Genomic DNA, 16,121 nt, shown 5'->3' on the forward strand with positions numbered 1-16,121 from the left:
TGAGAAACAACCATCAACTAGAACCCCAAAAGAACCAGATTTCGTAAACAACATAGAGGAAGAATGAAAGGAATATCCTATCGAGGTAATAATATTTGCTTCGGAAGATATGCTCTTCAGGCACTTGAGCCCGCTTGGATCACGTCTAGACAAATAGAAGCGGGACGGCGAGCAATGTCACGAAATGTCCGACGAGGTGGACAAATATGGGTACGCATATTTCCAGACAAACCAGTTACAGTAAGACCCACCGAAACGCGTATGGGTTCGGGAAAAGGATCTCCCGAATATTGGGTATCTGTCGTTAAACCTGGGAAAATACTTTATGAGATGGGTGGGATATCAGAAAATATAGCCAGAAAGGCTATTTCTTTAGCAGCCTCAAAAATGCCTATACGAACTCAATTCATTATTTCAGGATAATAATGAAAACCAAAGGAAAGAGGGCTTTAGGATGAAAACATAAAAATGCAATTGTAAGTTCCTTATTTTTGAACACAGAATATTTTTTTTTACTTCAATCTTTGGACTGAAAGAACAAAAAAATGATATGATTCAACCTCAAACCTATTTGAATGTAGCTGATAACAGCGGAGCCCGCGAATTGATGTGTATTCGAATCCTAGGAGCTAGTAATCGACGATATGCTTATATTGGTGACATTGTTGTTGCTGTAATCAAGGAAGCAGTACCAAATATGACCTTAGAAAGATCAGAAGTGATCAGAGCTGTAATTGTACGTACTTGTAAAGAACTCAAACGTAGCAACGGTATACTAATTCAGTATGATGATAATGCTGCAGTTGTCATTGATCAAGAAGGAAATCCAAAAGGAACTCGAATCTTTTGTGCAATCGCACGGGAATTGAGACAGTTAAATTTCACTAAAATAGTTTCATTAGCACCCGAGGTATTATAAAATTATAAGGCAAAACCGTGATATGGATATATTTGTTTTGTAATGAAAATGGATTAATTAATATATTATATCTCACACATATCCCTTTTGTAGTAATTATTCTAAGTATTAGAAATAACAATTATTATCTATTTCATATTAATATTGGATGATCTAAATGAAATATATTGGATGATCTAAATGAAATAATGAAAAAAAAATAGAAAAACGAGCATGTTGATTATATTGAAAATAAGGAGCAACAATCATTTTCGTTTATCATGAGTAAGGACACCATCGCTGACATAATAACCTATATACGAAATGCTGATATGAATAGAAAAAAAATGGTTCAAATACCATTTACTAACATCACCGAAAACACTGTGAAAATACTTTTACGAGAGGGTTTTGTTGAAAACGTCAGAAAACATAGGGAAAGCGACAAATATTATTTAGTTTTAACTCTACGGTATAGAATAAATAAGAAAGGATCATATAAAAGTTTTTTAAATTTAAAACGGATCAGTACACCTGGTCTGCGAATATATTCTAATTATCAACGAATCCCTAAAATTTTAGGAGGCATGGGGATTGTAATTCTTTCAACTTCTAGGGGTATAATGACAGATCGAGAGGCTCGATTAGAAAAAATAGGCGGAGAAATTTTATGTTATATATGGTAATCTTTCTGAAATACGAATTAGATGAGAAATTTCTATCCATTTTTGTCAAAAAGAGAGAGAGAAAACACAGATTTAGAATATCACCCACCCCTCATATACTAGTGAATGTGCGAAGGGGGTTTAACTGAAACTGGAATTGGAAAAAAAAAAAGAAAAAATAAAAAGGATTCAAGAGGATTTAATTCCTGAATGAATAAATTCCCAGGGGTATGTTTCAGATTCCTTTATATAATCAAAATTGAATTATAAGCTATGTTTTTCAAAAGATTCGACGTACTTTTTATATGTTTATATGTATACGCCCGTAGAAAAAAAAAAAGAAGCATAAAAAATTCAATTTAATTAGACTGTTTTTTAATTTCAACAATCTTTTTTTTTGGGGGGGGGTACAAGTTCAAAATGTAAGGAAACCTTATTTTCTTCCAATAAATAGATTTGGTATTAACTTATTAAGGAATTACAAATATGAAAATAGGGGCCTCCGTCCGTAAAATTTGTGAAAAATGTCGATTAATTCGCAGGCGAGGGCGAATTCTAGTAATTTGTTCCAATCCAAAACATAAACAAAGACAAGGATAATATTTCCACAAAAGAGGATTTTCTATAAAAATAGAATATAAAAATATTAGAATATATATTTTATAAAATATTAGAAGAAATTTTTTATTATTGGTATTTCCAATTTGAAATTTTATTTCAAAAATTCATATTCGATGTCGATTAATATAAAAATACAATTGATATATATAAATCGAATATGAATTCTAGTTAGAAACTAGTTAGAAAAAAGTAAAGGATCCGTTTTTGAATGAAATGGATATATCCATATATCTCGGACTTATTTTTATGAAATAATCAAATATGGCAAAACCTATACCAAAAATGGGTTCGCGTAAAAATGGACGTATTGGTTCGCGTAAGCATGCTCATAAAATACCAAAGGGAGTTATTCATGTTCAAGCTAGTTTTAACAATACTATTGTGACTGTTACAGATGTACGTGGTCGGGTTATTTCTTGGTCCTCCGCCGGTACTTGTGGATTCAAGGGTACACGAAGGGTACACCATTTGCCGCTCAAACCGCAGCAGGAAATGCTATTCGAACAGTAGCGGATCAAGGCATGCAACGAGCAGAAGTCATGATAAAAGGCCCCGGTCTCGGAAGAGATGCGGCATTAAGAGCTATTCGTAGAAGTGGTATACTATTAAATTTTATACGGGATGTAACCCCTATGCCACATAATGGATGTAGGTCTCCGAAAAAAAGACGTGTGTAAAATTAAAAATAAACATGGAAAAGATTTCAAGAGAAATAAACAATTCAAGGGTTTGATCAAATATATATATATTACTATGGTTCGAGAGAAAATAAGAGTATCAACTCGGACACTACAGTGGAAGTGTGTTGAATCAAGAGTAGACAGTAAACGTCTTTATTATGGACGCTTTATTCTGTCTCCACTTATGAAAGGCCAAGCCGATACAATAGGCATTGCAGTGCGAAGAGTTTTGCTAGGAGAAATAGAGGGAACATGTATTACACGTGCAAAATCGGAGAAAATACCACATGAATATTCTACCATAGTAGGTATTCAAGAATCAGTACATGAAATTTTAATGAATTTGAAAGAAATTGTATTGAGAAGTAATCTGTATGGAACTCAAGACGCATCTATTTGTTTCAAAGGTCCTGGATATATAACTGCTCAAGACATCATTTTACCACCTTCTGTGGAAATCATTGATAATACACAACATATAGCCAACCTAACAGAACCTATTAATTTGTGTATTGGATTAAAAATTGAGAGGAATCGCGGATATCGTATAAAAACACTAAAAAACTTTCAAGACGGAAGTTTTCCCATAGATGCTGTATTCATGCCTGTTCGAAATGTAAATCATAGTATTCATTCCTATGGGAATGGGAAAAAAAAACAAGAGATACTCTTTCTCGAAATATGGACAAATGGGAGTTTAACTCCTAAAGAGGCGCTTTATGAAGCCTCTCGGAATTTGATTGATTTATTTATTCCCTTTTTACATGCAGAAGAAGATCCCTTTCATTTAGAAAAAAATCAACACAAGGTTACTTTACCCCTTTTTACTTTTCATGATATATTGGCTAAGGATAAACTGAGGAAAAATAAAAAAGGAATAGCATTGAAATCCATTTTTATTGACCAATTAGAATTGCCTCCCAAGATCTATAATTGTCTCAAAAGATCCAATATTCATACATTATTAGAACTTTTGAATAATAGTCAAGAAGACCTTATGGAAATGGAACATTTTCGTGTAGAAGATGTAAAACATATATTAGACATTTTAGAAATAGAAAAGCATTTCGCATAAATTTGAAATCCATTGGCATTGGTTTTTTTTTTTCATATTTTTATTATTTATAAAAATAAAGGTGAAAATGTGTAATTTGAATCCTTAGAATAAATCCATATACTCGGAATAGGCCAAAAGATGTATCTAGGGATTAGTCGTTTCAAAATGAATTCTCCCTAGATACACAATATACATGGCATGATATTTTATTTCACAATTGAATCCATTTAATTAAAAAGTTTAAAAAAGACCTAAAATTAGAGATTTCTCAATAGGTAATGTTGCTCCAATACCCAACCAAAGGGCTACTATGGTACCAATTAAAAAGATGGTTGTTGCTACTGGACGGCGAAATGGGTTTTGGAATTTATTAACATTTTCCAAAAAGGGTACTGTTAATAATCCCATAGGTACCGAAACCATTAAAAGAACGCCTAATAACTTATTGGGCACTGTACGAAGTATTTGAAATACGGGAAAGAAATACCATTCGGGTAGTATTTCCAAAGGAGTTGCAAATGGATCCGCGGGTTCTCCAATCATTGATGGTTCTAGAACCGCTAATCCTACGTTACAGGCAATAGTACCCAGAATTACTACTGGAAAAATATATAAAAGATCATTGGGCCATGCAGGTTCTCCATAATAATTATGACCCATTCCTTTAGCCAATTTAGCTCTTAATACAGGATCATTCAAGTCAGGTTTTTTTGTTATTAGGATAGGTGAATTCTTATAGATCCATCCTCCGAAAGAACCGGACATGATAATTTTTCATCATCCGGCTCGAGCACGAATCAAACATTTCGAATGTATCCATAGAAAAAATGCATATGTTATCCACACATATAGAAAGATTCCATGTAAGAAAATAAACCTTATTTTCTTCTCCGAAGTTACAATTATCTTATCTGCAAAAAAAAAAAATTAAGTTCTTTTATTATTAAGTAAACTTAAGTAAACGCTCAATACCCAAGTAGGCTTTCAAAGTGAATAGTGCTTTTTGGGTGATCTCAAACCTTGCAATTCTTACCCCCCCCCCAAAAAAAAAATCTTGGAACTTTTTACGTACAAAGGATTTACTTGTTACTAATATAATCTAACCCCTGTTCTTCTTTAGATCCACTTGGTTTACTCCGATAGTATCATAAATCGAGTCAATGCATAGGAAATGAATGCATTTCCATACTATTAAGTTCAGTGAAATAGAGAAAATATAATTCAGATTATCCCACATCACTTTTTTTACTGGATGTTACGGAGCCTGTTCATGCAGGATATGATCGAGTCTGATCATAGAAAAGATTCTTTACAAGTGAAACCAGCCTATCCTCTGTAGGGACGGACCTTGCGTGGTAGTTGGAATAAAGACACATTGAATTGTAAATTCAAATGTGGCAGATAAGAGAAAATCATATATCTGCGTGGCCCAATCAATAGTTCAAGTCACACACTCCCATAATCCATTTCTTCTTCGTAGAATTCCCTTCAACTATTCGTGTATGTAAAAAATAATAATAATCCAATTTTGTTAAATTGAAGGAAAATATCCAAATACATGTCTTATTCTTTTAAATAATCCATATTTGTAGCAATGAAATATATTCCTCCCCCAAATAAGAAATGATTAATTACAAATATCTATGATTCATATTTACTATAAAGGACCAGAAATGCCTTGCTTACGTATCATTGGAAAGTGCATTAACATAAATACGGCAGTAAGAAGAGGTAATACAAAAGTATGCAAACTATAAAAACGAGTCAAGGTGGATTGTCCCACACTAGAACTTCCGCGTAATAACTCTACCAAAGAGGATCCTATTACAGGAATAGCTTCGGGCACGCCTGTTACAATTTTGACTGCCCAATAACCAATTTGATCCCAAGGTAAGGAATAACCAGTTACACCAAAAGATGCGGTCAATACAGCCAAAACTACACCGGTAACCCAAGTTAATTCGCGAGGTTTTTTAAAGCCACCTGTGAGATACACGCGAAATACGTGCAGAATCATCATTAAGACCATCATACTTGCCGACCATCGATGAACTGATCGGATTAACCAACCAAAGTTAGCCTCCGTCATTATATATTGAACAGAAGCAAAAGCTTCAGTAACAGTCGGACGATAATAAAAAGTCATAGCAAATCCCGTCGCTACTTGGACTAAAAAACAAGTAAGTGTAATTCCTCCTAAACAATAAAATATGTTTACATGGGGAGGAACGTATTTACTGGTTATATCATCGACAATCGCCTGAATCTCAAGACGTTCTTCGAACCAATCATAGACTTTATTGAGATAGGTAAACTAAGGTACCCCCCCCGAGAACCGTATATGAGAATTTCATCTCGTACGGCTCAAACAAAAATACCCAAATACTGGTTGTAATGAAAACAGATATGTGTAATAGAAAGCTTGAAACTTCTTAACGGAATCCTATGATTCCAATCTTTTCGGAAGATAAGAAAAAATAGAAATCCGAAAACTATTCTTTGTGGTTATAATGCCAAAATATCAAGTCGGCTCACTCGTCTTTATTTACAGTAGGCCTCTTGAATATTCTATTATTTACTTCCATTTTTTATTTGTGTGTAATGTTCTTTTTTTTACTGCTGTTTTCTTAATTATTATTATTGATAGGAATTCTCTTGTTAGGACCATATGAATCAATTAAAAAAAACATCAGATTCGTATCATGACCACGATGATTCAAAAAAAACCTTTAATCGAAGTCCAAAAATTCCCTGAGTAAGAACTGCTGGATCATCACTTATTCAATGAATAGATAGAACAAAGAAACATTTGTCCGTTGATCAAAATAAAGATAATCGACGGAAGTTTTAAATAATTTTCATTTTTCAATTTATTCTTTCAACTCTTTGAAAAGTTTTTTTAAATCCAGTTACGAGGTCTAAATATTTAGTATGAATCATAGTTCTAATATTTTAAGAATATTTTTGATTTTCTATATTCCGTACTCCAGATACTAGAATAAATATCTGACGGGGTAAAATCATCTCTATCAAGATGACAGATCCATTTTTTTTATGTTCTGTACTATCAATAAGATCCATTATAACAAGTCACACACTCATATTCCGGAAATACAGAAACAAAGAAGTTTCACGATCAAACTACCAAATCAAAATGAAATAGGCTAACGATAAAAAACCTAAATGCTTAACCTTAGTTTTCTATTGAAAAGCTAGTTACTTGATTCTTGTGAATCTAATTCATAGAAATTCCGTCCAGTAAAATGGACGAATTATAAATCTCCAAAATAATAGATAGAAATATCGCAAATAGAGCCATTGCAACACCCATCAAAGGAGTAGTTCCCCACCCCGGAGCTACTTTACCATATTCTGAATTTAATGGTTTTAATAAATCCCCTACAATAGTTCGTCTTGGACTAGACTTAGAATTACCCTCAACAGTTTGTGTAGCCATAAATCCTATTTTATATTGATTGAGATCTGTTGACTTTGTATACCATTCCGCTGTAAATATAGGATCTATATCCTATAGATCCATTGTGGTCTTGAAATTTTGGAATTCTAAGAATTTTTAGAATTATAATGGAAACAGCAACCCTAGTTGCCATCTCTATATCTGGTTTACTTGTAAGTTTTACTGGGTATGCCTTATATACTGCTTTTGGGCAACCCTCTCAACAACTAAGAGATCCATTCGAAGAGCATGGGGACTAGTTGAAGTAATGAGCCCTTAATATAATATTGGGGGCTCATTACTTCAATTGAGATAATGAAAAATCATTTCATTTTTTTAGTTGGAACTTTAGGGGGTTCTCTAAAAAAGATAGCGAAAAAAATGATTCCTAAAGTCGAAACTAAGAGGAATGTATAAACCAATGCTTCCATAGATTTAATCGTGGTTTACAATTATAGCTTTCATACCTGTTTATTGTTTATTGGAGCTCATTTCTCGGATAAAGAAAAAAAGTGAAAACAAAGTGTTTTGAGTCGAATCAAGATTTATCTGGTTCTTTATGTCAAATTCAAATCATAACAACAAAAACAAAAAAAGTCGAAAAGGAACAAAAGAATGCTCTATCATACTATCTGTCTTCTTGTAGTTGGATCTCCAAGTTTTTGGAATGCTCCAAATTCTACTTGAGCATCCAAATCTGGGTCGATCCCAGCAAAAACATCTCGGAACAAGGTTCTAGCACCATGCCAAATATGCCCGAAAAAGAAGAGTAGAGCAAACGAAGCATGTCCAAAAGTAAACCAACCTCTTGGACTGCTACGAAAAACACCATCTGATTTCAAAGTAGCACGATCTAATTCAAAAATTTCACCTAATTGAGCACGTCTAGCATATTTTTTCACAGTAGCAGGATCACTATAACTGACTCCATTGAGTTCGCCACCATAGAACTCAACAGTTACACCTACTTGTTCGACACTATATTTCGATTCTGCCCTTCGAAAAGGAACATCGGCTCTAACAATTCCGTCTCCGTCTACTAAAACAACCGGAAATGTTTCAAAAAAAGTAGGCATACGGCGTACAAAAAGTTCACACCCCTCTTTATCTCTAAAGATGGGATGCCCTAACCAACCAACGGCTATTCCATCTCCATTATCCATTGAGCCCGCTCTAAACAATCCCCCTTTTGCTGGATTATTGCCGATGTAATCATAAAAAGCTAATTTTTCAGGAATTTTAGACCAAGCTTCTGATAAACTTTGATTTTCGGCTAGCCCAGCACCAACTCTTCGATATATTTCTTGCTGGAAGTATCCTTGATCCCATTGATAACGAGTGGGACCAAATAATTCAATGGGGGTAGTTGCTGAACCATACCACATAGTTCCAGCAACAACAAAAGCTGCAAAAAAGACAGCAGCGATACTGCTGGAAAGGACGGTTTCAATATTTCCCATACGCAATCCTTTGTATAGACGTTGCGGTGGACGCACACTAAGATGGAAAAGACCCGCTAATATGCCCAATGTTCCTGCTGCAATATGATGAGAAGCTATTCCCCCCGGAACAAAAGGATCAAAACCTTCCACACCCCATGCGGGATTTATGGATTGTACCCTTCCCGTTAATCCATAAGGATCAGACACCCATATTCCAGGACCGTACAATCCTGTTACATGAAATGCTCCAAAACCAAAACAAACCACTCCTGCAAGAAATAAATGAATTCCAAAAATTTTGGGCAAATCCAAAGAAGGTTTTCCGGTACGTTCATCACAAAAAATTTCTAGATCCCAATAAACCCAATGCCAGATAGCCGCTAAAAAGCACAAGCCCGAAAACACAATATGTGCTCCGGCCACACCTTCGTAACTCCAAATACCCGGATTCGTTATAGTCCCCCCGGTGATATTCCAACCGCCCCACGAATTGGTTATTCCTAAACGAGTCATGAAGGGTATAACAAACATACCCTGTCTCCACATTGGATCAAGAACAGGGTCAGAGGGATCAAAAACTGCTAATTCATATAGAGCCATCGAACCAGCCCAACCAGCAACCAGAGCTGTATGCATTATGTGAACAGAAAGCAAACGGCCTGGATCATTTAATACAACAGTATGAACACGATACCAAGGTAAACCCATGAAAATACCCCTTATATCAACAAAAAATAGACACTATGTAACTTTATTGCACTGGAAAAAACTATACTATGGATTCTCACCTTTTACCTTTTAGTAGATTATCTCGGAGAAAGAATTAATGTTTGTTCTAGTTTTTTAGTAATAGTGTTTAGTAATAGTGGAACAATCATATTTGTAGGAACAAGAAGAAGCAGATCTATTCTATACCCGATAAGTAAGAATACGCAATGGTGGGAAGGGGGGGTTGACAATTTTCTCTATGAGTATTTAAATATGTAAATGCAGACATATTCGTTTATCACCCAAGGACCCATTCGTAACAACTTTACTCTATCTTTATCTTTACTCTTCCCTTTTTTATGATTTATAAAAAATACAATATAATAAAAGCAAATTGTTTTTAACACAATAAACCCATTCTTACGTTTCCACACTAAAGTTAAATATATTATTTTATTTTCTTTTTTTCTCTATTTTATGCCCATTGGTGTTCCAAAAGTAACCTTTCGAAGTCCTGGAGAAGGAAATGCATCTTGGATTGATATATAGTGCGACTTGTCAGATATATTTGGTCATACGGGATTTCCCCGTTCTCCCCCCCGATTGAGATATCCTCTCTTTCACCACCAAAAAAGAATGATTGAATCATCCAAAATTTGGAGCGTGAAGTGTAATGAAGTGCAATTCGATCGATTTTTTATTTTTTGGAGGGGGTATCCAGATTACTATTCGAAATTCAAAATAATTTATGGTTGGCTTGCTTGGACCAATAAAACGAAGTATCCAGACTCTGTTTAGAAAAAAACCAATTGGTAATATATCCACAATTACTACTTCTATCATATCATATATTTTACAGAAAAAATGAAATAATAAATTCAGAGAAGAGATAAGTCGTAACAAAAAGACATGGTATTGTAATATTTGTCCTATATGTGCAAATAAAAATCGGGCAGATCCTTATCCTTACTTAGAGTAGAAAAGAAACCTAAAAGAATTGAGGAAGTCCATTCAGAAACAAGAAAATTACATTGTGATTTGTGTTCGATCTCGATGAAAGCAATACATCAATGAGAAGTTAGTTCAATAAATTTAGTACATTTTTTTTCGTTAAAAATTCGAAAGAGTCCATTATGAAAAGGGAAAGAGGGTTGAAATAGACACATTGATTCCTTTTTGTTTATATGATTTTTAGTGAACCGTATGCATCAAAAGGTGCATGTACGGCTCTTAAGGTATAAGATTAAATCCTAATCAATCGACTTTATCGAGAAAGATTACTTTTTTTAGGCCAAGAGGTCGATAGTGAACTATCGAATCAACTTATTGGCATTCTGCTATTTCTCGGTATAGAAAAATATAACAGAGATGTGTATCTGTTTATAAATTCTCCGGGTGGGTGGATAATACCCGGAATGGCTATTTATGATACTATGCAATATGTACAACCAGATATACAGACAATATGTATGGCATTAGCCGCTTCAATGGGATCCTTTCTTTTGGCAGGAGGAGAAATTACCAAACGTCTAGCATTCCCTCACGCTTGGCGCCAATGATTCTTTTATTTGAGAATATATATGAAGACTATACCTTCGCCATAAAAATACTTAAGTAATAATAGCATGGTACTTCGAATTCGATATACAAATTTTTGTTTTTTAAACCATTTGATTATGTATCGAAAAAGTAGTATGAAAGAGAGGGCTTTTACGATTTTATCTGATCTATCAGGAACCTAGTTTAGTTTTAGTGTCACAGACTTTTTTGTTTTTAGTTTTCATACCAAAAAGCTTTTAACAATATTTATGTCTAACAATATTTATTTTAATTAGAAAATAAAAAACATATGATAAAAAACAAGAAACTTTCGGATTGCTGAATAACAAAAAAGACGAAATAAGAAAACAACGGAACCATCATAGTATTTAAAAAAAATACTCAAAAAGAAAAAGGAAGGTTGGTTATTGTATTATTTATTATTTAAGGATCTGGATCCAAAAAACCCAGTAGATTTTCTATTTTTTTTTCTTCAATGGAAAAAAATCCATAGAGAAAATACTCTATCCATAGAGGAAAAAAAGAAATTGCATACGTGGAAAAGAAAAGCCGTATGCATCAATACGCAAAAAATGCTTGTACGGTTATTGAATCTTATCTTTGCTCATTTATTTTCTTATTTGTATTTATTCTTTTCACCTTAGTTTGAGGACGAAAGAAAATATTGACTAATATTGGGAAAATCCGCATCAAAATCTTTATCAAGATAAAGAAAAGACTTATAAAGTTATATAATCAGGGTAATGATCCACCAACCCGCTAGTTCTTTTTATGAGGCACAAACGGGAGAATTTATCGTGGAAGCGGGAGAACTACTGAAACTGCGTGAAACTATCACAAGGTTTATGTACAAAGAACGGGTAAACCTTTATGGGTTGTATCTGAAGATATGGAAAGGGATGTTTTTATGTCAGCAGCAGAAGCCCAAGCCCACGGAATTGTTGATATTATAGCACTTCAATAAACAATTAGTAACTAAGATTCTTCTCAAAAAAAAATACAGGATTTGAGATTGAATTTTATCTCCTTAATCCTTTTAATTTAATATAACTTTTTTTTTCTATTAATTAATCTATTAAATTAATAAAATATAAGTAATTCATAATCATCGGGTTAGGATTGATCTAAACCGGCTCATTATGTCTATAGGATCCACCATGCCAACTATGAAACAACTTATTAGAAACACAAGACAGCCAATCCGAAATGTCACGAAATCCCCCGCTCTTCGGGGATGCCCTCAGCGCCGAGGGACATGTACCAGGGTGTATGTGTGACTCGTTTAGATCATTCTACTAATAAAAAAAAAAAGAAACCAAACCCATTTTTTCAGTATTAGCGATCAGTTAAGATAGTGTGAATGGAAGAACTCCATTCACACTATCTTAACTTAAAAAAAAATCTATTAATAATATAAGCATTCTTCTATCATATATAAAATTTATGATTTCGATTGGTGTAAACCCCAATCACCCCAATTTGCAATTTAAGATGAGAAACACTTTTCCATTGGTAACAAATGGTTACCCACTAAGCGGAGAAAATACTATTAAAGAAAAATTATGCCCCTAATTTATTTTGCAAAAACGGAATAAGAAGGTCAGTTACCCAGCTAATTTTCATACTTAAACACCGTTACTGTATAACTTGATTTCGTTGTAAAAAACCTATTACTAAATATTTCATGGGTAGAGCCAAAGAATGTGAACTGTACAAGTTAACAATAACATTGATTAAATAAGGATTAAATGAAAGAAGGGGCTCCGGTGTATAGAGAGGACCTAGTCGTTTAAAAAAGAATCATAGAAACGATGGAACCCATTCTTTTTTTTATCTATATCCTATTTAATTTACTATGTGTTTTTTGATACCTAGTATCAATACAATTTCTTATTTCAAAGTTAAATTAAATACTTAGAAAAAAATCGTGGTTGGGAAGGTTATAGTAGCAAAAGCCATTGGAATTTTTTTTTTATACATTGGAAGAATCCATCTTTGTTATTAATAGACTAGGAAGAAGAAAAGAATAACTGAAAGAAAAAAATGAAATAGTTATTCACCAAAGTCTCATTTACTCAATGACCAGAATTAAACGAGGATATATAGCTCGGAAACGGAGGACAAAAATTCGTTTATTTACATCAAGCTTTCGCGGGGCTCATTCAAGACTTACTCGAACTATTCCTCAACAGAAAATTAAAGCTTTGGTTTCGGCTCATCGGGATAGAGATAGGAAAAAAAGAGATTTTCGCGGTTTATGGATTAGTCGAATAAATGCAGTAATTCGCGAGAATCCAAAAATATACTATATTTACAATAATTTCATCTATAATCTATACAAGAAGCAATTGCTTCTTAATCGTAAAATAGTTGCACAAATAGCTATATTAAAAGTGAATTATCGTTTTATGATTGCCAACGAGCTGTTTATGATTGCCAACGACCTCATAAGCACGAAAGATCATGGAAGAGATTCATGAAGGTTCATTTGGGACCCATGCCAATGGACATGCCATGGCAAAGAAGATTTTAAGGGCTGGATATTATTGGTTGACAATGGAGGCCGATTGCTTTCATTATGTGAAGACATGTCATAAATGTCAGACATATGCTGACAATATTAACGTTCCCCCAACAAGTTTGAATGTCTTATCATCGCCTTAGCCCTTTTCAATGTGGGGAATTGATGTTATTGGACCCATTGAACCTAAAGCCTCTAATGGTCATCGCTTCATTCTAGTTGCTATTGACTATTTCACAAAATGGGTTGAGGCTGCTTCATATGCTAGTGTGACCCGAAATGTGGTGGTGAGATTCATTAAAAAGGATTTGATCTGTCGGTATGGCCTCCCAAGCAAGTTAATAACAGACAATGGCACTAATTTGAACAACAAAATGATGAAAGAATTGTGTGACAATTTCAAGATTCGACATCATAATTCCTCTCCCTATCGCCCAAAAATGAATGGAGCAGTTGAAGCAGCCAATAAAAATATTAAGAAGATCATCCAAAAGATAGTAGTGACGTACAGGGATTGGCATGAAATGCTGCCATTTGCCTTGCATGGATACCGAACTTCAGTTCGTACTTCAACCGGGGCAACTCCATACTCTTTGGTATACGGAATGGAAGCAGTACTTCCTATTGAAGTCAAAATTCCCTCTTTAAGGGTAATAATGGAGACCAAATTGGAGGAAGCAGAATGGGTGCAATCTCATTTTGATCAATTGAATCTCATTGAAGGAAAACGGTTGAATGCGTTATGTCACGGTCAGCTATACCAGAGAAGGATGAAGAAGGCTTTTGATAAAAAGGTTCGCCCAAGAGAATTCAGTGAGGGAGATATGGTGCTTAAAAAGATTTTGCCAACGCATAAAGATTATCGTGGCAAGTGGTCCCCCAATTATGAAGGACCATATGTGGTGAAAAAGGCTTTCTCAGGAGGGGCTCTAATCCTCACAAACATGGATGGACAAGATCTTCCAAACCCCATCAATTCTGATGCTGTAAAAAAATACTATGCTTAAAAAAAAAAAGAAGAAAAAAATAATTAAAAAAAAGAAAAAAAGAAGAAAACAGCTCGCTAGGTTGAAAACCTGAAAGGGCAACTTAGGCAAAAGTTAGAGCGACCTAGTGAGCTGAAAACTCGAAAGAGCGGCTCAGGCAAAAATTAAGGTCAAATAAATACTACACTGAACTGAAAACCTGAAAGGGCGGTTCAGAGGGGCACTAACTTCAGTCGCAAGAAAGAGCTTCAAATTGAGAAATATGATCGACTACAATACTAAATTGGGGCAATTTTGAGAGGTTAAAGTTGAATCAAACGGAAGATGGATTCAAAATACCATACTGGGGCAATTTTATTTTGGCAGTTTTGTTAATGGATGATCAATTTACGGGAGAGATTAGCACTGTTCATCTGGAAGACGTCACTTAATCGGCATAATACTTCACTATTTTCATAGTTATTTTGATCCTTTGATGTATTATTTTTTTTTCTTTTTTTTTTCTTCGTTACTCATGTCGTAAGTCTTCTTTGTAAATTCACCATTTCTTTATTACAGTCATTCCTATGTTCCAAAAATATTTATCTTTGACTTTAGTCACCTTCTATCCAGCTTATATACACCACTTTGTTTACTCAACTTCTTCAATAGCATTTTTATTGTCATTTCAATAATTATATACTAAAAGGAAACATGCAAACTGTTAAAAGGGTAATAAGAAAATACGATTACAATAATAAGCTATACAGTAAGTTCGATGAATCTCCTGATAATTTTAGCATGACAGAAGAAGTTGACTCCTCTTGACGATTCAAAAATAGATGGCAGTCTAATTTGATTGATGTCTTACCTAGCTCCAATTTCATGAAAGAATTGATCCTGACCAAAGAAGTTACTCATTCATGAATCTTGACGCACATGTTCCAATAAGGTTGAAAGATTACTATTCCCCCCCCCCCAAAAAAAGAGGACAGAGAGTTTGTTTTGATTTAATAAGTCTCATAATAGCATTTGACTTCATCACTCCAAGTGATAACATTCATTCAGTTTATGCAAGTGCATCATTACATTTGTATGCATTTGTTTTTATCTATTATCACCTTTTGAAGTTTAATTTAAATTCATTATCTGCCTTATAACCTTTATGTTCAGTCCAAGTCTATGATCTGACTGAGTTCTTTACTTTTCATCAAAATTCAGAAGTTGACTGATGTTTTTATTTTTCTGTCTTACTTTACTGTTAAAGATCAGAGTCTGACTGTCCTTTTGTTTTCTTTTGCAATCAAGAACATGATCAGCCTTTTATTTTTCTGTCTTTCTTTTTACCTTTCTTGTCCAAGTCCCTTTATGTTTTTGTCGAAGCCTAAAACTTGACAACATCTTTCGCATTTTCTCAAAGCCCAGCACCTAACTGGAACATTTTGTTTTCTGTCAAAGCCCAGAATCTAACTGGCACTTTTCCCTTCTCTGTCAAAGTCCAGAACCTGGCTGGCACATTTTATTTTTTTCAGTCAAAGCCCAGCACC

General features: G+C 34.1%; 2 protein-coding genes and 1 pseudogene across 2 annotated transcripts in view; 2 read left to right on the forward strand and 1 right to left on the reverse strand.

Moving 5' to 3' along the window:
- LOC113857762 (30S ribosomal protein S3-like) overlaps nucleotides 1-953 on the forward strand; it is a 2,671-nt gene extending 1,718 nt beyond the window's left edge. Inside the window, exons 2-3 of the mRNA XM_027489948.1 lie at nucleotides 121-334; nucleotides 582-953. Coding sequence (XP_027345749.1) covers nucleotides 121-334; nucleotides 582-919 — 552 coding nt within the window. The 3' untranslated portion in view covers nucleotides 920-953. The remainder of the gene's footprint in view (nucleotides 1-120; nucleotides 335-581) is intronic.
- Nucleotides 954-2,424: 1,471 nt separating this feature from the next.
- LOC113857761 lies at nucleotides 2,425-3,939 on the forward strand (annotated as a pseudogene).
- Nucleotides 3,940-3,981: 42 nt separating this feature from the next.
- Nucleotides 3,982-9,533, reverse strand: LOC113857760 (photosystem II CP47 reaction center protein-like). The gene is made up of 4 exons (XM_027489947.1): nucleotides 8,008-9,533; nucleotides 7,180-7,411; nucleotides 5,599-6,237; nucleotides 3,982-4,667 (listed from the first exon to the last, which is right to left on the reverse strand). The coding sequence occupies exons 1-4, from the start codon at nucleotides 9,526-9,528 to the stop codon at nucleotides 4,162-4,164; spliced, it is 2,898 nt and encodes a 965-aa protein (XP_027345748.1). The 5' UTR covers nucleotides 9,529-9,533; the 3' UTR covers nucleotides 3,982-4,161.
- Between the last annotated feature and the right edge of the window lie 6,588 nt (nucleotides 9,534-16,121).

Source organism: Abrus precatorius, unplaced genomic scaffold (assembly GCF_003935025.1).
Source record: "Abrus precatorius isolate BTA unplaced genomic scaffold, Abrus_2018 Scaffold2, whole genome shotgun sequence".
NCBI classification, from domain to species: domain Eukaryota; kingdom Viridiplantae; phylum Streptophyta; class Magnoliopsida; order Fabales; family Fabaceae; genus Abrus; species Abrus precatorius.

Bases quoted from the DNA above. Each gene is read 5' to 3' on its own strand.
- LOC113857760 (XM_027489947.1), bottom strand. From the start codon at position 9,528: ATGGGTTTACCTTGGTATCGTGTTCATACTGTTGTATTAAATGATCCA. The intron at 7,412-8,007 runs GTATGATAGAGC...TGGTATACAAAG, and splicing joins CAACTACAAGAAGACAGATA to TCAACAGATCTCAATCAATA. The intron at 6,238-7,179 runs TGGACGGAATTT...GGGGGGTACCTT, and splicing joins TTATAATTCGTCCATTTTAC to AGTTTACCTATCTCAATAAA.